The sequence below is a fragment of the Lepidochelys kempii genome, chromosome 18 (assembly GCF_965140265.1).
Source record: "Lepidochelys kempii isolate rLepKem1 chromosome 18, rLepKem1.hap2, whole genome shotgun sequence".
Taxonomy (NCBI): Eukaryota; Metazoa; Chordata; order Testudines; family Cheloniidae; genus Lepidochelys; species Lepidochelys kempii.
The window spans coordinates 22,782,264-22,804,478 of record NC_133273.1 but is presented as its reverse complement, the minus strand read 5'-3'; the positions used below and the strand labels follow the sequence as shown (position 1 = coordinate 22,804,478).

At 44.8% G+C, this 22,215-nt stretch overlaps 1 protein-coding gene across 11 annotated transcripts in view; it reads left to right on the top strand.

Moving 5' to 3' along the window:
• Nucleotides 1-19,494, top strand: part of NPHP4 (nephrocystin 4) — a 100,534-nt gene extending 81,040 nt beyond the window's left edge. For 10 of the 11 annotated variants that reach the window (XM_073316238.1, XM_073316232.1, XM_073316237.1 and 7 more), the window contains 12 exons: nucleotides 2,337-2,465; nucleotides 6,316-6,524; nucleotides 6,714-6,940; nucleotides 7,629-7,818; nucleotides 9,283-9,369; nucleotides 10,588-10,744; nucleotides 10,948-11,033; nucleotides 12,245-12,330; nucleotides 12,612-12,783; nucleotides 14,812-14,991; nucleotides 18,096-18,239; nucleotides 18,842-19,494. In XM_073316238.1, coding sequence (XP_073172339.1) covers nucleotides 2,337-2,465; nucleotides 6,316-6,524; nucleotides 6,714-6,940; nucleotides 7,629-7,818; nucleotides 9,283-9,369; nucleotides 10,588-10,744; nucleotides 10,948-11,033; nucleotides 12,245-12,330; nucleotides 12,612-12,783; nucleotides 14,812-14,991; nucleotides 18,096-18,239; nucleotides 18,842-18,982 — 1,808 coding nt within the window. In that variant the 3' untranslated portion in view covers nucleotides 18,983-19,494. The remainder of the gene's footprint in view (nucleotides 1-2,336; nucleotides 2,466-6,315; nucleotides 6,525-6,713; nucleotides 6,941-7,628; nucleotides 7,819-9,282; nucleotides 9,370-10,587; nucleotides 10,745-10,947; nucleotides 11,034-12,244; nucleotides 12,331-12,611; nucleotides 12,784-14,811; nucleotides 14,992-18,095; nucleotides 18,240-18,841) is intronic. The other variant, XM_073316233.1, reaches the window with a different exon arrangement.
• Nucleotides 19,495-22,215: the final 2,721 nt, after the last annotated feature.

Sequence of the window (22,215 nt, the reverse complement as noted above, 5' to 3'; positions counted from 1 at the left end):
CCTTAAAGACTATGATTCTATGAGAGGCTGTTACAAAATCAGAAGAAATATGTCTGTCTACTTCAGTCGTGGGCAAATTGACTTTAAAATGCAGCAGAGTGTGGGTTTGGGGAAGCAAATCTCTTTCTGTAGATACATGATGCCTCAACTCCTTAAATCTGAACTTCATTACACCAGTAGAGAGTGCAGGTTTCGCAGTGGCTGTAGTGAGGTTCTGTGATGGCTCCTGTAGACTAAGAATCAAAGATATTCATCTGTAAAGCGCCTAACAGTACCTCCTTGGATACCCTTCCCTGGGTTAGAAGGAAGATGTTTTGGATAGTCCGTGACGCTGTCCCAGTTTGCAGCCTGATGTGTAAGGAAGTACCCAAGGTGCAGAGAGAGGCTCCAGTTGGTCAGAGCAGCTGCAGAAGCAGCCGGAGCCATTCAGGGGACTTCCTACAGCTCTGTCGGACCTACTGTGCCCTGTGTTGATTGTCTGTTTGCTCCAACCTTCCCCAGTCCCCTTCCCCAGTGTTGCTTCCACTCCACACCTGCCTATCCCTCTCTCTTCTCCCCAAGCCTGCCCCACTCACCCCTCTTAAAGTCCCAGCTCCCTTCCCTTTCCTTACCATTCAGCTGATCACCTCCTAACTACTTAACTCAACTGGGGCACCTCCAGACTGTCTGCAGCCATCTCATAGTTCATTCTGCTGTTCTGTTCTCCCCCTCCCCCACCCTGCATCCGTCTTCTTTATTTCGATTGTCAGCGGTTCGAGGCAGGACTGTTGGCTACTCTGTTTTTGTACAGCACCTAACACAGTCGGCCCTACTCTTCGTTGGTCATTAGGCACTACTGTAATCAACATGATTAATAGTAATAAATGAACCAGAGTCCTCTTAAATGACTGCAGAAATCCACTATTATGTTTCAGGGTCATAAAGCATATGCTGTGTTCTGCTCAGATACCACAGGAAAATGAGTACAAATTCGTTCTGACAAGGGGAAGCCCTGAAGTGTCTGCATTTAAATTATATGGGCTACCTGCTCAGGTCGGGGTGCTAGATCAATATGTGTAATATCCTATCCCATAACTGCCAGGTGCCGGGCTGTAAACACAGCTCTCTCTGGGCTCAGTCACGTGTCTTGGTGCAGATGGAGAGTTTATTAACATTGCTCTGGGGGATGTCGATTTATTCGTATGATTATTTGTTCTGGTTCTGTGAAAGGAACCAGCCTGAAGTTTGTCAAGAGTTGACAAAGGGAAAAGAAAAATACCTAGCACGAGAAGGGAAAGTGAACTTTAAACACAGAACTTTGAGAAATGGAATTAGCTAGAACAATTACTTTTTAAAAGTGGTTGCTCTTATTCTCTTGCCAGAGAACTGGTTAGTTTTGGGCTATCATTGTGATAGAAGTTAAATACATTGGGCCAAATTCTTGATTTCACTGAAATTTTTCCAGTTGATAGCAGCAGGGAATTTTTTTTACTGCATGTTGTGATCTGGTATCCGTGTCCTGCAGTGACATGAAGCAACTGGCAGCAGGTGCCCATGGGAGGAACAATGTGCTGTATTATAATAAATGCCATCTGTTGGTGGACTGTGAAATGAGAGAGTGGTCTCAGTCAGGCTCCATTGTCCCTACTGACACGAACTGGCAATACGGATAGAGTGTGGACCGTGCAGACAGAACTCTCCTGGCTCCAAGAGGTGGCCCCTCCAGGGCAGGGCTGAAGCACATTAACCCTGTGTGTGGGTGAACCTTGCAATGCTGCTGTCTCTGCTGGAGATAAACAGAAGGCATTGGGATCCAGGGATATCCATCTGGCACCTTCTTGAGCACTGAACTGTTATTAAAAACAAAGGTCTTCTTGTGGGTGCTCAGTGGCTTAGTGGCCAGGGCACAGGATGAGGAGACCGGGGTTCTATTCCCAACTCTACCACTGGCATACTGGGTGACCATCAGCAAGTCACTTTAACCTTTCTGTGCCTCAGTTTCCCCATCTGTAGAATGGGGAGAATGATCCTTCCCTTCTTTGTAAAGTGCTTTCAGATCTACTGCTGTTGAGTTCTAGATAAGTGCTAGGTACTATTGTGAATATTGCAGCCATGGTGAACACTCCCATTGGCTTTAATGGAAGCAAAGTTAGGCCAACAGAGCATTTCAGAAAATGCTACCTTTAGGGTCCAACTTAAGAAGCGCCTCTCTCCTGTCGCGGATGGGGATCATTGTTGGGCTGGGGTCATTCCAACTCCATACTAGTGAGGCAGATCCCCATAGCAAAGGGCTTTTTTTCTGGGCGTGGCTGAGGCCTACCTGCCCGACCTTCACCAGCTCTGTGTTTCTGTTGCAGGTCACCTATGTGAGCAGAGGCTGAAGAAATCAAACTCCTTGCCACCCCCGCGCTCTCGCATTGTCTCTTCGCATGATGGGACCAGCAGCTTCCACGGAGGCAGCCTGTTCTCTCTCAATACTCCTGGGGGTAGGTCCCGCCGGCTCCTAGCTATTGTCTGGCAATAGTTTTTCTCCTGTGCGCTATTAAAATTACCAAAGGCGACAATTGCTCAAAGACACAAGTGCCGTGTGCACCGGGTCCCTGGACTCGGTGTTTCCTCTTTCTCCCACAATAGCATGTTACAAGCATATGTTCTATCAGCATGAAGTGGTCCATCTGCTGAGGATTTTGTTCCCCAAACTATCTACCCGTACGGCTGCTGCCTAAATAGTTCCCCTGGGCTGTGAATGTTCAGAACCTGATGTTTGCTCAGCCGGTGCCGACAAACATCCACTGAGAGGCTGAGCTACAATCGGATTCTGCTGAACTCTCTCATCAGCCAATATTAGGGGATGCTTTTCACCCGATTCGTTCCAGTTCCCAGATACAGTTGGGTCCAGGAGGTAAATCCTTAGCTGCTCAGGCACTGCGGCATCATGAGTCCATTCTTTAGCAAAGGGAGAAGCCTCTCCCCTTGCTTGTCTGCTCGAAATGAAGCTGTTGTCAGAAAAACACTTGTATGGGTCTCACCTGGCTATCTGAAGAGGTGAGAAACTGGGGCCTGTGAATCATTGACTCGAAGTGTTTGCTGAGGTTGGCTCTGTGAAAATCCGGCTCTACTCTGCAGCTCTGAGCCTGCGAAGCTGGGTCCTGTGAGTAGAATTTACGGTCCAGTTAGTCTGCAGCTGCTGAGGGTGAGGGATGGCTGCTGATTTTCAGCCTTGCGGTGATTTAAACTCCCCTACATCAGAGAGCAGCAATAGCCCATGTAGTTAGAGATGGGAGGGCTCAAGTTGAAAATTATATTCCTTTAAGTAATTATTGAAGTTTTGAGGCCTGCTTGCCTTTACGTAGGCCTGGACAAAGAGTCTTGGACCCAAATTTAACTCCTTCCCATGAAGGGGTGTATGTTGCATTCAGCAAATGGGAATCCCTTATTATGTCCAGGTACAGATGAGCTTAACATGCAGTTCACCCAGCCCTGCCTTTGTGCCTGGCATGTAACGTCTTTCAAACACGTCGGGCCTGCTTGTCGTTTACATTCAGGCCCCTTGACACTGCTCTCGCAGCATCAGTGAGTCTGCGCCATCGTGTAAATGAGAATCAGGCTCTTAGAGAGAGACATTAATCTTCCACATTCTCCTCCTCAGCTCACTAAACACACATCTGTGCTGAGATGTGAGTGCACAAGAGCACAGACACACACAGATACTTTCTCTACCCTGTGCTATCCGTGATGCGTTTGTGCAGCTGGAATTGGGTATATTTCTTGAGTAAGAGTCGTTGAAATATTTTATCAAATTAAGCACCTGTTCCCAAAGGAGCTCCAGATGGTGTGTGAAATGAAAGAGAGCTGCCCATACGCAGAATTTCCAGGGGAGATGGGGGGTACAGAAATACTGTTATGCATCTATATATGCTTTTAATGGACTTTCTGATGAGTGTCAACAGGACAGGTTGTCCCGATGTGCCCTATGTCTAAGCTAATGTGTGAGCTATTTCTACAACTGTTGTATTCCCAGCCTGGGCGTTTTCACTGCAGGAAAGATGTGGACAAATTGGAGAAAGTCTGGAGGAGAGCAACAAAACTGACTAAAGGTCTAGAGCGTCTGACCAATGAGCAAAGACTGAAAAAAATGGCTTTATTTAGTCTGGAGAAGGGAAGACTAAGGGGGGACATGATAACAGTATTCAAGTACATGAAATGTTGTTATAAAGTGTGAATAATAAATTGTTCTCCTTAACCACCGAGGACAGGACAAGAAGTAATGGGCTTAAATTTTAGCAACAGAGATGTAGGGAAAAATCTTTTCAACTGTCATGGTAGTTAAGCACGGGAACAAATTCCCTAGGGAGCTAATGGCATCTCTGTCATTGGAGGTTTTTCAGGACAGGTGAGACAAACACCTACCAGGGATGGTCTAGATGATACTCAGTCCAGCCTCAGTGCAGGGGACTAGACTAGATGACTTATCCAAGTCCTACATTTCTATGATTCTATGACGAGGTATGTGAAGTACTGAATTAGACATTTTGCACAAAGTGTTAAAAAAGGTAATGCAGGAAGAAGAAGAATCTGAGATTTTAAAGCCAGAAGGGACCATTATGATCTCCTAGTCTGATCTCCTGCAAAGCACAGGAATTCTTGCATCAAGCCCGCATCTGGTAGTTGAGCTAGCTCACATTTTGATGGTATGAATCAGAGGCAGTTGACTGTCTCAGAGAGCGTGTATATGCGTGTGTGTGTGTGTGTGTGTGTGTGTGTTTTCACCAGAGAACCTCATAAGGTTCAGTTCAGAGAAAAGTCAAAGGTTTAGATTTTGATCCAAATTCGCTGACCTGGAAATCCCTCAAAAATGTGCTCCCGCACAAGATTTCCACTTCTCCCTTGTGGGTCAGAAATCTGGTCTGAATCCTCTCTCCCACAGCACACCTGCTTCTAATTCAGCAGGAGTTCGGAAGCACAGAGATATGGGAAATGTAAATGCCTGGCTGGGTGTCACAGTCCCAGGTGGAGTGCTCTATGTGCTGAGCTGTGTGCGCTGGCCTCATGTGGCAGAGTGAATTGGATGAATGCACCCTCCATGGAATGGTTTTGATATCAGAACATTCAGCTTTTAAATTGCAGAAGTTCCCCTACTGAGACAGGCTTTTCCAGCCAGGCATCCTCCTTTCTCATTAATTTTTTAACATGGCCCATAAGGTTAAACATTGTGGACACTTGCTGAAATATGACTATTGCTAAAATACGAGCATTTTGGCTCAAGATGTCTAACCCAATTTGCCGTGTCTGGGAAACAATTAAATAGATTTAAAATTAAATTCAGGTGGGTAATTTGCAAATAACCCTTGTTTACCAATTTTTTAAGAAAATGTAATGCACCAAGACTCAAACAGCCTCTGTGTGGAGTTACACGTCATGTAGAGAGTTTAATCCCATGCATCAAGTGCTTGGTAGTGGATTGTATTTCACATATTAAATATTTGGCTGGCACTTCAATTGGGAGCTGCTCCAGCGGCAATTTTGTGGAGAAATGAGAGAGAGAGAGAGGAGTGAAAGAACATTTTAATAAAAACGTAGATGTGTGCATAGTGTACAGCAGGAAACAGGCCGGTTTTGAACTCAGGGAGAGGAACAGAATTCCCTTCTGGAACGTTTGGTGGCTTGAGATTGTTTAGGTTCATCTGGATATTCTGGCGATTGTCAGAGTCCCGTAAATCACACATGCTTGTTGTTTATTCTGCATTTAATCCAGGCCTCGTAGTTACGTTGTCACTACTGAGAGGAACTTTTGTTGGGATCCCCAGGCCAGAGAGAATTAATATAGCGCAATGTGTCACTCAGATCTGGCACGATGGCTGCACATATAGGAGAGATGTGACTTGTCGGCTGTCTGTGGAAAGCTTCAGAAATTGTGTAATGTAAAAAACTGCCTGACAGCCCTGGGTGTGTTGCTTTCATGGCCGATTTCGGTGCCAAACCCTGGGAGAGGGATCTTGGTATCAATTCCACCTACTACCCAGGCTTCTACTGGGACTACTCAGCTTTTACTGGCCCCTTAGGCCAGACTGAGGCTTGGTCAAGGAAAGAGCAGTCTGGACCGCAAAGTGGCTGTTCCTCAGCTCCCCTTCCTGGTGGTTGCCTCTTCATTTGCTTGCCGATCTAGGCGGCTTCAAACACCTGCGTGCTTGAGGCAACTCAAGTCAGCATATCCCTCTGTTTGCCCAGGTCATCCATCCGTCTCCCTGTCTCAGCGGTCTACTGCACTGCTCCCCGTGGGGTCCACCCCCGACTCGCTCAGCCCCAGACTCTGACGCTTGTTTCCTTTGCACCCAGCTAAGAACGTGTCCCAAGCCCAGAAGCTGGCGGACGTGGACAGCGAGCTGGCTGCCATGCTGTTCAGCCGCCTGCAGGAAGTGAGCACGGCCTTCCAGCACGCCAGCCGCGAGGCCAGCGCCAGCCGCAGGCGGAAGCTGGAGAGGATGATGATGGTGCGACAGCTCGAAGCCCAGGAGGATGTCAGCGGGAGGAGAGCAAGCCTCATGGTGAGGAGCACAGAGCGCTGTCGAAACGATCTTGGGACCAGAGAGCAATCGGGAGCTAGGCCTGACAAAACACCTTGTAGCATCTCTCATGTCAGGGTTTGGGGGCGGATTCCTTCGGATGAATCCTCAGACACACAGGGGAGGGGCCCACATCAGTCTGTTAGTCATAGTGCGTCTCTTCTTCGATAGGGCCGGCGTGAGGAGCGCATCCAGCACTCCAGGGACCTGCAGATTATTGATGCCTACCGGGAGCGCATCAAGGCCGAGAGCATCTCCAGCATGCTGAGTCAGGCCATCACCACCAACTACACGCTCTATGCCACGCTGGGCACCGCAGAGTTCTTTGAGTTTGCCCTGAGAAACCCATACAACGTCCAGCACACAGTGACGATTGAGATCGACCACCCTGAGCTGAGGTAGGAGCCAAAGGCCTTCTCCCCTCCAAAATTCTGCACGTTACACTTGGAAAGCCAGCCCAGAGCAAAGAGGCACTTATGGAAACGTGAGACAAGAGGCGTCTTTGGGATCGAGCTTGTTGCTTTTCAGGCTTTATTGGGAAACGTGGGGGGGGTTAGTCTATGATGAGGACTCCATCATATACCAATGATCTGCTCCCCCCATTCAGAGATTTCACTTTTCTTTTGTTTTCTTCCCACATCCTGTATCACTATCCAAAGGGATGGGAGAATGCAAGCTACCGAGAAGCTAAGCACAAAGGAGTTGCCACACTAGGTCAAATCTACCCTAGTTATCCTGCCGCTAGCTGTGACCAATACAACCACCATCAGTAATTCACTAATTAGTTTAGTGAATTTAGTGAGTAAATGCCTCACTGTGAAGTGTTCGGGGAGGGGCGGGTGTACTGGGGGCGAGGAGAGGAGAGGTCTTTGTTTCCCAAACCAAAGGTGTGGTTGATTTTGGACTTTTCTTTCCATTTAATATGTGCCTGCACATTCCAGCAACTGTCTTTTTTCCAACCCCCCCCCACAAACCCGCACACTGAGGTTTAGGTATAACTCACAGCCTCATTTTGGGATCAGGGGAACCCCAGCTCCTGGGATGTTCTGTCCCCAAAGTAACTCTGCCTTTGATTTTTTTCCACAGTGTTATTGTGGACAGTAGGGAGTGGAGACACTTCAAAGAGCTGACCCAAACAGTGACTACTCCAGTAGAAGAGGACATGTTCCATCTTCAGGACAACCTCATGCCTCAGGTCTACCTGCGCCCCAAAGAGACCATTCACATTCCATTTAAATACCAGACCTTCTCTATAGACCACGCTGTCATGATGCAGGTACACATATCACCCTATCACTTCTGCTATATTATGACATAGGACAAATAAAACAATGAGGAAAGGGTCCATTTGCCTACCATCATTATCTAGAATTAAACATGATGCTAACTGTATAAACTTCTGTGCCCATCTTATAACCAATGCTATTTCTAGCAGGTGATGGGTAGTATGCCACATCACTTAACATCAGCTGTTCTTTATATTGTTTTCTATAGCATTTCTTTTCTTCTGTTCCTGCTGTCTGGTATCACACCAATAAATTTACAGAAATATGACTTAGCTCATAAGGGAGGGCCTAAAAATATCAGGTCTTTGTTGCCAAGGAGCAATGGCTGAATGTCTTTGGGAGACGTCAGAAATGTCAGGAAGAGGCTCTTCTGTAATCTTCTCTCTTCTGGCCCCAGCAGAACCAGGAAACAAAAAGCACACAAAACTGGAAAAAATAAGAAGGGACTCAGCCTTTGAGGCCAAAGTGGCTTGTCCACCTGTTGTGGTTGAATAATAATAGCAAACAAACTCACAGTGTTTGTGAGGCTCACATGAGGATTAAAACAGAGAGGCCTTACATTTTAAAGACAGGGCTCTAGCTTCAGGGGGAACAATCCCCTCTACCTTTGCAACTGGCTTACGTCCGCCTGTGCTTCTCAGTTCTTGATGTGTTAAGATTTAGGGCCAAATTGTAACTCCATCAGTGGGATGAATGCGACCCTTAGTCTGTTCTTTAGAAGCATAAAACTGGCTTTTAAAATGAGATTGTATCCAAATTGTTCCCTTTTATTCCCTTTTTAGCTCAATTCCACGGAATAAATGAATAGGGGAGGCAAAGCTGCTGGGTGCTTGTAGAATTCAGAGTGGTTAGGCCGAGGTACAAGCCAGCTATGTAATCCTAGAGTGCTCCTCTAACTCTCAGCAGTGGGACAGAAGAGAAGGTTCAGAGGACAACAGGCTCTTGATGCTGTCTGCAATGCATTGCACTATTTTACTGATGTTCACAGATTTTAGCAAAGCCACCAATGACAAGAACATGCAGAAATATAGAAAAGCAACTCTCACTTCCTCAACAACACTGCAAAGAGGCCAATAGCAACAAGAAATTTGCAATTCATGGTGTTTTAAAGTTAGTACCTGAATTCCCAGGTGCAAGGGAGAGCTCTTCTAGAGCAGAGCACTTTGTGTTTTGCAGGACAACGTTATCTGCGTAGGGGATCTCTGCTCTGAAACCCTGCTCTCCCAACATGCAGGGAGCTGTCATTGATTGGTGTATGCAAAGAGCAGCTGATCACAAGGAGAGGGACAGCTGGAGGCTCTGGGAGGAGAATTTTACCCTTACTAGTTTTCACTGTGATACGGTTTCTTAAACATTATAGATTTAGATCAAAACAGTGGTGAAAATTCCAAAGAATGCATTCATGACATGATGTGCACTGCTGCTTTGCATGATTACTACTACTTAATTTTTAGCAGGGCCCTGCTGAGCTGAGGTTCAATAAAGGCACAGAAGCTGCACCACCCTGGAAGTCCAGTGCCATGCTGACAAAACGCATCAAGGTAACAGAGGCAAAAAGAAGTGCTGTCATTTAGGTGAATTGCAAATGATCAAAACCCTATGACAAAGATTAAGCCTACACATATATAATTCCTTTTAACTGCCCATTTATGGCAGGCCATAAGGTTTTTAATGATCAGGAAATAAACTTTTCTGAATTTCATTGGATGTCTATTGTAGTGTATAGAAATAGGGTAGTATCCCTTTAAATGCGTTGTGAGCTGTCTGCTGATGTTCACCGTGTTCTCTGTTGTAAATGCCACCACAAACCAGTACGGTAGGGTATAGATAACTAGGCTTTATGTGTTTGTATGTATTTAGTGAGCATGGCTATTTAGAACCCAGTCATGTCTGTGTGGCTTCTCATACAGGTTTTGTTATGAAAAGAGAAGAATACAATGACTTTACAGCCATGGTCAGCATTGTTTTTGAAAGGATTTTGTTTGCAAACATATCTATTGACCTCTCTGTCACCATCCTGTGCTTGGTTTTTAATTCCTCTATCAAATATTGCTTTAAAGCTACTCCCCTGAAAATGCATGGTTTCAATGCCCTGGAGATTCCATTCACAGTTCTAGATTTGGGGGTTGGACTAGATGACCTTCTGGGGTCCCTTCCAACCCTGATATTCTATGATATTCTATGATTTTACCATCACATATTTATTTAAATTGAGTTCTCTTTATAGCATCCTAGGTCCCCTGCTATTTGGTGGTAACTACTTCAGAGCTGTAAACAGATTGAGAATTGATTTTGTTCCCACTATCAGTCGGAATGAAAGCCAGAGGTGCTATTTTTTCTTGCTGTAGCACAGGGGTCGGCAACCACTGGCATGCGGCTCGTCAGGGTAATCTGCTGGCGGGCCGCGAAAGATTTTGTTTACATTGACTGTCGACAGGCACGGCCCCCCGCAGCTCCCAGTGGCCGCGGTTCACCCTTCCCAGCCAATGGAAGCTGCGGGAAGTCATGTGGGCCTCGGGGACATGCTGGCCACAGCTTCCCGCAGCTCCCATTGGCTGGGAAGGGCGAACCGTGGCCACTGGGAGCTGCGAGCGGCCATGCCTGCGGATGGTCAACGTACACAAAATGTCTCGCCGCCCTCCAGCAGATTACCCTGATGGGCTGCATGCGGAAGGTTGCCGACCCCTGCTGTAGTATTTATTGATGGTCTCTTTACTTTCTCTCTCAACGAATTCATTATTATTTTTTGTTTTGCACAGATCTCCTTTAAGGCAAGTGGTGACAAACCCATTGCAATTCTCAGTGTTAATGTGGAGCCTCAGCCCCACGTGGTGGATCAGACATTCCGATTCTATCATCCGGAGCTCACCTTCCTGAAGAAGTCCATACGGTTACCTCCATGGTACACCTTGCCAGGTAACTGTCTGCATTCAGCTGAGAACTGGCATGCAAATATTGTGTCTGCTTGTGTTTCCATGTTTTGTTTTGCAGGGCTGTAGGTTTTAAAGAGATACATACTTAGAGATTTGCCATTTTTCAGGCCTTCCTGATAACGAGGGCAGGAGATGGGCCTATGCCTAACAGCAGGGAGAGTGGTCATCTTATGCTTTTTTCCCCAGGTGCCCCAGCAGGAATGCCAGGTGGGGAACCGGAGATGTACGTCCGCTGCAGTGACCCCAACATCATTTGCGAAACAAAAAAAATGGTACTACTTACACAAATCAAGCGGCAATCCAATGGAGTCTATCCTCTATGTTCACCATCTCTTTTCTATCGATCGCTTTATCTAAAGCAAAGATACCATGCACCAATGGTTCATTGATCTGTAATGATAGAATATTGGGTGTTACTAGGTTGTGACTGCCTCACTCCCCTGTTAAAAAGGAACAGAACTTCTCTAGCCTGCTTCCATCATATTTGTGGGTTTAATACCACAATATAAACCATAATTTGTTATGCTGCATTGCATTGTTGTTGTGAAGAAAGGCCAGATTTGAAATGCTGGTGGAAACTGCCACCTATGGAAACACCAGCTCTCCAGCTAGGTGCCACAGATAAATTATTTGGAAATCAGAGGTTCCAATAAGGAAAGAAGTAAAAATGAGTCCTTATTGAATAGACCACAAAACCTCAACTGGATTGCGGTGCTGCTCTTTGTGTCATATTCGAAGACAGCATCCAAGTACTCAAGACTCAGTTACTACAGGGAGGAGGGCCACTCGATCAATCGATAAATAAATAAATCGATCGATCTAACTTCTGATCCCTTTCCTTTCAGGCGATGATATTTCTCCATCATACAAGCGTTGCTTGATCTCCTGCATCTCCCTCTGATGGCCTGATCCAATAACTGAGACGCTTTCGGGGCTGATCCAAAGCCCACGGAGGTTAATGACAGGCTCTCACTGACTGTCAATGGGCTTTTGATCAGGCCATCAGAGGGAGATGCATAGAAAAGCAGCTCATGATATGCTCTGTGTTGTAATTTTTAGCTCTGATTCCAAGTTTCCTGGATTTTATTTTCAGCCAGTTGGGATTTAAATGAAAAACAAACTCACACATAAATGCGGACGGTAATGAAGGTGCTTGTTAATTGCCATTGCAGAAATCTGCTAGCATGGTAATTGGATTATGGCTTGTTAGAAAACTTGAGGGAAATTCTGCAAAATCTAATTACTGAAACAGACCCGGAATGTGAGAGCCGTTTGTATCCTCTTTTGTAATTAAAAATGTTTGAAGAAGCCAAGCTGTATAATAATATAATAGGGTAGTTTAGCTGGGTTCTGGAGCCCTCTGCTTGTGGAAGTGGAGTGGTGGGGGGTTAAAATAAAGGGAAAAGGAACCCCTGGGGTCCTCATTAGCTGGTTTGATCTCTTGGTTAACTATACTAACGACACTTTCTGATTTTGTACTCAGGGTCCTGGGGAGCCACAGGATGTGTTCTTAAAAGTAGCTGGAGGACCAAGCCCACAGATCAAAAAATTCTTTGTTGCTATTTACACGTAAGTAAGAGAATCCAAAAGTAGAAGAGAGAGAATTCTCCAGAAATCTTGTCAGAGCAGATAAGGAAATGCACATGGAACATTCCTAGTACACTGGTTCCAGCGCGTGACTTATTTTTCTGACAAGCAAAAATTTGGAAGAAGATCTGTATGATTCTCTTGAAATACGCCTGTTTGCAAAACCTGGACTAGGGTGGAAGATGTTAAGAAGGTTCTGAAGATTCAGTGTCACCTTTCCCTTTAGTACAGTCATAACAAGCTCCTCTCTCTCTCTGCTCCAGGGATGCCTGGCTTGCTGCACCCATTCAGATCTGGCAATTTTACCTTCACTCGCTGCAACGTGTGGATGTTAGCTGCATAACTGGCCAGCTGACCCGCCTTTCCTTGGTTCTCAGGGGCACCCAAACGATCAGGAAAGTGAGAGCTTATACCTCCCACACACAGGAGCTGAAGGTAGGCTCTGCCATTGGACTCAGAAGTGTTTGCTGCCAATTCCTCTCTTCCTTCCCCACCACAAAGAGAAACTTTTCATTTGGAAGAGACTGGAGTTAGGAGTGAGTTGAAAATTAGTGAAATCCTTCACAATTATAATTATGAATGGACTTATGTTGACAGTCCCAGTGAAAATAATCCTCCAATATGAAACCAGTCCCATTAGGAATTATGAACAATTTACTGCCATAAAGTCTTCATTATAATTATCTTTTGATTAAAGTCATCATGTGTAGGATCATTGGTACAAAACCCCAGAAGACAAATTATCTGAATTAATGAGACTATCTGAAGACTAATAATTTCTTTAGAATTCATTTAGTCGTAATTATAAATGTGAATAATAAAAGACACACAAACCATTCCATGAATTAGGAAATAAAGAAATCAGTGTTTAAATGTTGTCCTCACTGAGGCAGAACATGGAGATGAATTCCCTTGACAGCGTCCAGAGCGAGCTCCGTCACCACAATGGGCTGCTTTCATTGCAGTGACCTGAATTATGGTTGGGAGTTGTACATCTTGAATTCTGTGTTAACTTCCCGTGACGTAGGGGCTGGGCTCTAGTTGGCCGGCGTGGTAATTAGAACTGTAATACATTGCAGGGAAGCATGTGTGAGAAGGCAGCCCCTGCCTGACGCACCCTCCTGCGGCAGGCCATGGCCTGGTCTGCCTCAATTTCCCCTTTCAGAGTCCTCCAAAACAATCCAAACAGTCTTTGTTACTGTGAATATAGGTCTTGTTTGGTTCATTTATTACAAAAGTCCCATGTACACAAACCATTACAAAAGTTCCACAGTCATAGTCCAGATTTCCCCCAACAGATAAGGCTCTGGGGTCTCTCTCAGGAGAGTAAACCCCCCCCCCCCCCCGTTTGCTGTGTAATGTCACATGGGTCTTTTATCTGATTCATAAATCTGTTTGGCACCTAAAATGAAAGTGTCTGTTACTCTGATATTTCAAAGTATTTTTTCCACCTCAAGTAGGAGGTTCTAGCTATACAAATAACCTGCCCTTTCCTTCTAGCTAATCAGACGGTATTCTGGTAGTCGATATATCGATAGGGCTGTCAGACAAGAATTTTTAGGTGAAACACAAAATGCCAGAACTGTCTTTGCCGAGTGTGTGTAAAAAGAAAAATGATGACTGTAACATTAACGTACATAACTCAACAAAACCAAATACATTCGGAGACCATCTGTTCTGCACGTGGCATCTAATGCTTCCAGTATATCTTAAAGTATTGCATTCTGTTGGTAGCATTTTTTTGAGCCTGCATCAGGCATCCACAGGGCAGTAGCAGGGTTAACATTTCTAGCTGAGATGAGCTCTCTAGATGTTGCTAACTCCATTTTGTTATTGAAATTCATTCTGCTAAGCAAAGTTCCTCTGCAGACAGGCTCTGAATGTGCAACTCAGACAGATTTTACAATGAGGTTAGAGCCTAGTTTATTAATGCAGCCAGCTTTAATTTCCTTCTCAGAAACACACATTTCTTGACATTTGATCAGTGTCTAATTTATATTCCAGACTGGAGTCTAGAAGGTACAGTAGATTAACTTCCCTTCTGACTTGATCAAAGGACACCATGTTGGTGCCTCTAAAAAGATTTTTCATGGCACATGTAAAAGTTTGGGTTAATTTCTCCTCCACTGTCTCTCATGCTGAGACTATCCCAATAACGTGTTATATTAACAGTGCCAATAACTTTGACCATCACTGGTACCATCTTTCATTTTCATCCAGACAATTCTGATTTTCTTGCATTTTTAATATAAAACATTTTGAGCTGGAATGTACCAGATTGAGACCTCATTTCCAGGACCGGAGAGATGCATCATTTGGGGATTCTAATTAAACCTTTTCATTGTCTTTCCTGAGAGGCAGAGAGGCCTCATCTGCACGTGTAGAGTTTGTGTTCCAATGGCTTGGTTGCTGCCCTAAATTGTGAGCATTTCTGCCGGTTTCCATTTTGCTCATTTTCTACAGGTGGATCCCAAAGGTGTGTTTATTCTCCCTCCGAACGGGGTCCAGGACCTGCATATCGGTGTGAGGCCTCGGAAAGCTGGCAGCAGATTTGTTTACCTCAATCTGGTGGATGTGGAGTACCACCAGCTTGTTTCGTCCTGGCTGGTGTGTGTCTCCTGCCGACAGCCTGTCATTTCTAAGGTACCTGGGTGCACTCTTATAACAACCTTCCAGGCAGGTCACTCTGTCTGTGTGTCACTCGAAAGCCTAGAATATCTCCTGAGTCAGTGTGAAGAGATGGAAACAGCTACAAGCATGGCTGAGAGCTCTTTGTGTTTAGAATGTCACCAGGTTCAGTCATCACTGGGATTCGTGGTCTGTTACCATCAAATTTTTAAGTTCTCAGCCACGTTGACTCTACAGGTACACTTGTGCAACCGCATGGGTTGTTAGCTGCTAGTTGAATCTTATTTGCCAAAGATGGAACTGCCCTGAGTGCAAAGTGAGCTGACTAGTTTTACTGGAAGGGTCACTACCGTCTGTAGCTATCTCTATGTCACCCATTACCATAGCCTTTAGCCACCACTTCTGGTCAGAAATCAGTCCCTCACATTGAGTGTGAGAAACTTCCAAGTCATTCATTGTACAGGAAAGGGCGAGACTAGAGTCCTGTGTTGTTACAACTCCAGAATGTGTGTAGAACATTTTGATTTTTTTATTATTCTTTGGACAGTGTTTTGCTTTCTTTGCAGTCTCTTCAAACTTGAAAGACTCTTCCCTTCACCAGGAATATATTATAGGATCATAAAACTGATTTCTAAACATTTGGGACAGATAGTGACAAAACCACTTTGTTCTTTGAGTTAATCACCTTAAAGTAGTAATATTTTTAACAGCAACTAGCCCCAAAGTAATTGCCTTCACATGCTAAATGCAATCAAATTGCCATCGGAATTATAATAACAACTCAATATTACTATATCTGGACAGCTGCTTTAGATATGGCCCTGGGTATAACCAGAGGAAGCACTTGTGGTTTTTCCCTTTGTACATAAATACTGCTGCTTCTCCCGATTTTGTGTATATAGGCCCCAGGTCAGGAAAGCACCGAAGCACAAATCCATGCCCATTCAGGAAAGCTCGTGCTGAACTGCCCCTGAAGTTGGCGGGACTTTATGCACACGTTTAAGTGCTTTCCAGAATCAGGACTATAGTGGCATGCGTGTCTGTGGTAACAGTTGTGGGTAGCTCTTGTATTCAGAATATATCGTAGAGGATTTTGAGGGAACCTGGTGTACGGTATGGGTTACATCGTGCTGAGCACTGTGACCTGGATCTAGGATGCACTTAAGCATGTGCTTAACTTCCAGCCTGTGAACAATCCCACTGAAAACCATCAGAAAATCATGTTCGGCCCCTGTTTCGAAGGCAGCTCCACCCATAGAGCCCCTGTTCCCGAAGTCCGTCACAGCAGGGGTATTTCCTAGTAGCGCTGACTCCAGTCTGCTCTGGGATTTCGGGCCAAAGCAGGAAACTGGATTTCCCATTTAACCATTGTTCATTATTAAACATTTCCCTGAAATACTCTACACTGGGGGAAGTTAAGCGCAACATTACAGCACTGCTACACTTTCCCTCGTAACGCCAGAACCACTCCCGTGTGCCGTGTGATGGGAATTAGCACCATGGCGGTCCTGATGGAAATAAATTAGCTAGCTGGCGAAGGAGCCTGGCTATGATCCCAGCTGAGTCCCTTTGTCATTGAGGCGAATAACCCCATATATACAAAAGACTCACTGCAGAATTCAGGCCGGGGGAGAGCCCTTTCTCCACTTTGCCCTGATGGTAGAAATTTAAGCATAATCCATGCTTCCTGGGGGCTGAGAGGAAAGCCAGGTGAGGTGAGGGAACTAATGTTTTCACAGTGAGTGAAAGTTTCCCCAGTGCAAGGCCTATGCAGCACTTTAGCCTTCAGTAAAGGGTTTCAAGTGGGATTTAAGGGGGCCCTCTCTGGCCCACCCATTGGGAATAGCCTAACAAAGGATCCACTGAGGAAGAAAAATTCCTCTAATGAATAGACACGAGACATTGTAACCAGAACTGACACCATCGCCGTGGGATGTGTGGTCGGGAGAGAGGGGGCTGACTGTGGTAGCCTGGAGACACCCCTTAAAGTTTCTGGTCAAAACATTTTGAAAGGGATTTTCAAAACCACTGAGCCTTGTCCTAACGAGAGTTCGACCATTGGCTTCGGCGGGAGCAGATTCAGGCCAGCCTTGAGTACTTTGGACCCACCTGCCCCTTGTTCCTATGAAATGGTCCTAGGAGATTTGAATAGATAATAGATAATAGATAGATAATTGGGACTGGAATGATAGATAGAGACGTCTTCTGTTCTTGCTGCCGAGCATAGGGACTAGAAGATCCAGAAGGAGCCATTCAGTCCCCGCTGTTATTCCTTCCATAAATGGAATAACATAGATTCTTCCTAAACAGAATCTGCGATTGGGTCATAATCACTTCGCTTCCATGTTCTAATAACTCATTGCTGGATTCTTATATAGTAGTTTTCACTCTCTGCAAATTTACTGAACATTTTGGTAGTGACTCCAGAATAAAGGGAAATCAAAAACCAGTCGGAGAACACTTCAATCTCTTTGGTCACTCAATTGCAGACCTAAAAGTGGCAATTCTTCAACAAAAAAACTTCAAAAACAGACTTCAACGAGAGACTGCTGAATATGGAATTAATTTGCAAACTGGATACAATTAACTTAGGCTTGAATAAAGACTGGGAGTGGATGGGTCATTACACAAAGTAAAACTATTTCCCCATGTTTATTCCTCCCCTCTTGCCCCCGCCCCCACCCCAGCTGTTTCTCAGACGTTCTTGTCAACTGCTGGAAATGGCCCACCTTGATTATCACTACAAAAGGTTTTTTCCCCCCCCCGCTCTCCTGCTGGTAATAGCTCACCTTACCTGATCACTCTCGTTACAGTGTGTATGGTAACACCCGTTGTTTCATGTTCTCTATGTATATAAATCTCCCCACTGTATTTTCCATTGAATGCATCCGATGAAGTGAGCTGTAGCTCACGAAAGCTTATGCTCAGATAAATTTGTTAGTCTCTAAGGTGCCACAAGTCCTCCTTTTTCTTTTTGTGAATACAGACTAACACGGTTGCTACTCTGCTTCCTGTGGGTGTTTACTATACCGTGTGGGAAACCATTGTGCTTTTACTCCAGACTTGGCCTGTGTCAGTACTGAAATGACAACACTGTGATTTCTTATATGTAACCACAGGCATTTGAAATAATGCTCCCTGCCGGCGGAGGGAAAGGCTCCAACAAGCGGATCACATACACGAACCCGTATCCCTCCAGGAGGATGTACTTCCTGCATACCAACCGAGCTGACCTGCTGCAGTTCAAGGAGGATTCCTTTGAGGTAGCAAACCAGAGTGGCGGGAGAAGCTCAGATACCCTTGCAGTAGGCCTGCCTATCTTTCTGGTTTTCAATCCTCAAAGGTTTTCCAAAGCTAACGATTTTCTCCAATGCTCAATGGCTGACTTTCAGAGACGCTGTTCCTGTTGACTCTAGCCGGAGTTCTGGGAGGTGAACACGTTTGAAAATCACTCCCAGAATGTTTTTCTGCATGTCGTGGTCTGTTGTGGTCCATCATTTGCTTCTTACCCTGAATCCTAGAATGCGTGTTCCACTCACAGCAAAACTCCACCATTTGCTCAGGGAGACTGGAAACAGATTAGTAAGCTTCATGCGTTTTGAAAACTTTAGACTTCTTTTGTGCTCTGTAAGCGTTTGCTAGGGAAGGGTGGTGCTGTGTGAACTCAGTGGGTTGGGATGTCTGACACGGGGACCAGGTAGAAATCACGTTATGTGTTACGGTCGGGCACGTCTCCCGTGCCTGCTTTGTCAGCTGACAGAGCCCTCCTGCAGCTTGGTGCCAAATGCACACATATGCTAGTGCAAGGCATGCTGGTGTAAGGAGAACGGAGATGTTTAGTGCTGACATCTCACTCTTTTTGCAGATTGGAGGAGGGGAGACGTACACTATTGGCTTGCGGTTTGCACCAAGCCAGAGCACCGGGCAGGAGGAGATTCTGATTTATATCAATGACCATGAAGACAAGAATGAAGAAACTTTCTGTGTGAAGGTTGCCTATCAATAAAGAGGAGGCTTTGCCTGCGGGTCAGTAGAATGACGTGTTCCTGGAGCATCTGTCAAAGCTTTTATCTTACTCCACCTACCAAGCGACATAGTCCTGTTGTTACCAGCTTTAGAGACTTTTCCCTCCATAGATTTTCTGGTTCTGAATTTCCTTGACAATGTTTGTTTGCAGACAGAAAACCGAGTGAGCTGCTCTGTGAACCTAGCCCACATGCTGGCAGGATGTGTTTCCTTCCTGTTTGCAGTTTGCCTCTATTTAATCAAGCCATGGACAAGTCACTATGATTTATTGTCTGACTGAATTCTTGGCACATTAACATGACCGCCAATGATGTAACATAGCCATATTTGTTCTACTTAAAATGGTAAATGAATCCCTATGTATTTATACCATATGCCACAGTCCAGACGATTGTCACTATTTCTGTTATCCTTTGCTGAGCCGTGGGCTTGTTTGGATTTTTATTTTTTAAATTCTTTTTTAACAGATTTTAAAAAGCTGCATTTCCAGAATGTGTTTGTTTTAAGTATTTTGTTTTTTGAACTGTATTTTGTACACAAAGACGACAATTTTATGGTACTTTACTCATTCTAGTTCATCTAAATTGTTGCACAGAGCTCAAAGAGTGCAGCACAGAGTTTTCTGTTACAAGGCTTTTGTTTGCCAGTAGCTCCCCATTGCACGCTGGAGCAAGCACCTGGGTTGTCCTTCCTCTCGCTAATCCCTTTAAGTGACAGATCAGAAGATCTCCACAATCCACCCCATCACCTGCATTTCTATGAACTGTCCCGGAGGCTAGAAGGGCTCAGCAGGTTCTGTGTGTGATTTCAAATCACTCAGTCAGCTCAGAATTCGTGCATTATTTGAATTGACAGAAGATAATCTCTTCTAAAGGTGAGTACTAGAGATGTCAAAATTGTCTGACGCTGGAATTTCATTTAATCTATGAGCACACAGCATCCAAATCTAGTATTGGTTTCAGGGTAGGGGACCCTTGCAGATCTCAGGCAAAGGTGGGAACTGGAAAGCATGAAATCAGGCGATACAGTACATGTAGGAATAAAGAAATGAATTATGGCCACAGGTCAAGGGGTAGAATTGGGCTAACTCTGCTTAATATTAAAAATCAAGTCAAAGGGAGTTAACTGAGAGGGTTGAAAATGGACAAGATCACCCCTAGGGCACTGTCTCAGCCACAGGTGAGGGAGTGGTAGACAAGTGGGTGATGAATTTGCAGTGGCCTATGTGAAACAAGTGGGTAATCTCAGTCCATTTCCCAGTGCACAGATAACAGCCTCACAGGTAGACCCCTTGCTGGCAATCTCAGCAGGGAGGCCATGAGGAGGAACTGCCCTTTCACCTGCTGAGATTGTCCCATCAGAACACTCAGGCATGTGATGGGGCAGTGTCTGGGGAGATTGTGAAGACCATGCGCACCTCTGTGTTATAGGCTGCCATTCTTCAGTATTATACTGCCTTTTGCCTCTGGAGTCTATGCCAACAATTCATGCTCCCTCATCCCCATTGTCAACGTAGCATCAGGCAAGGTGCCACACCTTGCCTAAAGCCATATCTCCCTGCCACATACCATACCTAATTAGCACAAACAACATTAATAGAGCACACACTAAGTGGATTAGGAACTGGCTAACTGATAGACTTCAAAAAGTAGACTAACCTAGGCCCATTCAATTAAAATGTATTTTAATACAGCCATGTGCAAAGTTACACATCTAGAACAAGGAATACAGGCCACACCTACAGATTGGCGACCGTATCCTGGAAAGCAGTTACTCCGAAAGGGATTTAGGGGTCATTGCAGACACACAACTGAACATGAGCTGTGGCACAAGGGCTAACGTGATCCTTGACTGTATGAACAGGAGGATAGCGAGCAGGAAGGCGATACAGCAGTATTGAGACTGGAGGGCCAAGCCCTGTTCTGGTGTCCACACTGTAAAAAAGATGTTGAAAAATTAGAGTGGGTGCAGAGAAGAGCTACAAAAATTATTCGAGGGCTGGAGAAAATCCTTACAGTTAGAAAGTTAAAGAGCTCGATCTGTTTAACATCTAAAATGAAGATGGAGAGGTGATGTGATAGTGTATTAGTGCCCTTGGAACAAGTACCAAGAGAAGTGGTAAATAACCAGGCACATCTTTTGATGTCTCCAAATAAAGACTGGATGCCTTTCTGGAAGATCTGCTTTAGTCAAACACAAATTACCCCGTGATATTCAGGAGACCAAACTAGATGATTTAATGGGGCTCTTCTGGCATTAAACTCTGAATCTATGGGAAAACCTGCTGTTGCAGGTCTCTTCACTGTTCTTCACATTATCAGCCGTCTTTAGTTGGAAACCAGACAAAATACCCTCTTAACTTTCCAGGAGGGCAGCCCCGGCTGGTATTGTGTTCAAAGCTGCACAGATATGATCATCTATTCGTATTGTCAATGGAAGTTAATTGGGAATGAATGCCTAGTTGCCAGGAGATACTGCACTGTGACAATGCTGTGTGACTGCTGCATGCAGACAGCACAGTGGGAGGGGGAATTAAGGACAAACCGAATACAGAACTGTGAAGGACATCCAATGAATAGAAAAAACACAGGCAGAGGTTTTCAACAACCGATTGTTAGCAGAAGATCTGAATTCTCTTTGCATTAGGTCTAATTCATTCTGGAGGACTGTCCAAGCAGGCCTGTGAAAAAGATTCCTTATTATTTTTAACTGGATTTAAACAAACAATTATATTTGTAAAGGCCACAGTGGATGAAAAACTGGTTGCCGTTTCCATTTGGGGGCATAGTTGATGATTATTTTTGTGAAAAATTATTAAAAGTTTTTTTTGCAAAATTTGTCCGCATTTTCCCAATCAGCTCTAGATGTGGGTTATTGTGTGATAATAGGTAATACTGAGTAGACTTCAAACAAGCATCCTCATTTCTGGAAAGTTTTAGATAAATTTTCAAGCATGTGGTAAGAGCTTTTTGCCAGATTTGCTGTGCTTTCTGTTTTTGTACAGCTTAAAAATACTCTGCAAACATTCTTCCTTGTAGGTTTCTGGTCCAGGACAATAATACTTTGCACTTCCATATGCCTTGCATTTGCAGATCTAAAGGTGCTTTACAAACCTTCAGCCCTATAATCCCCCTGTGTTATAGGTCAGTATTACTGCCTCCATTTTTACAGGGAAACTGAGGCACAATGGTTCAGCAATGCAGAGCTTCTGTG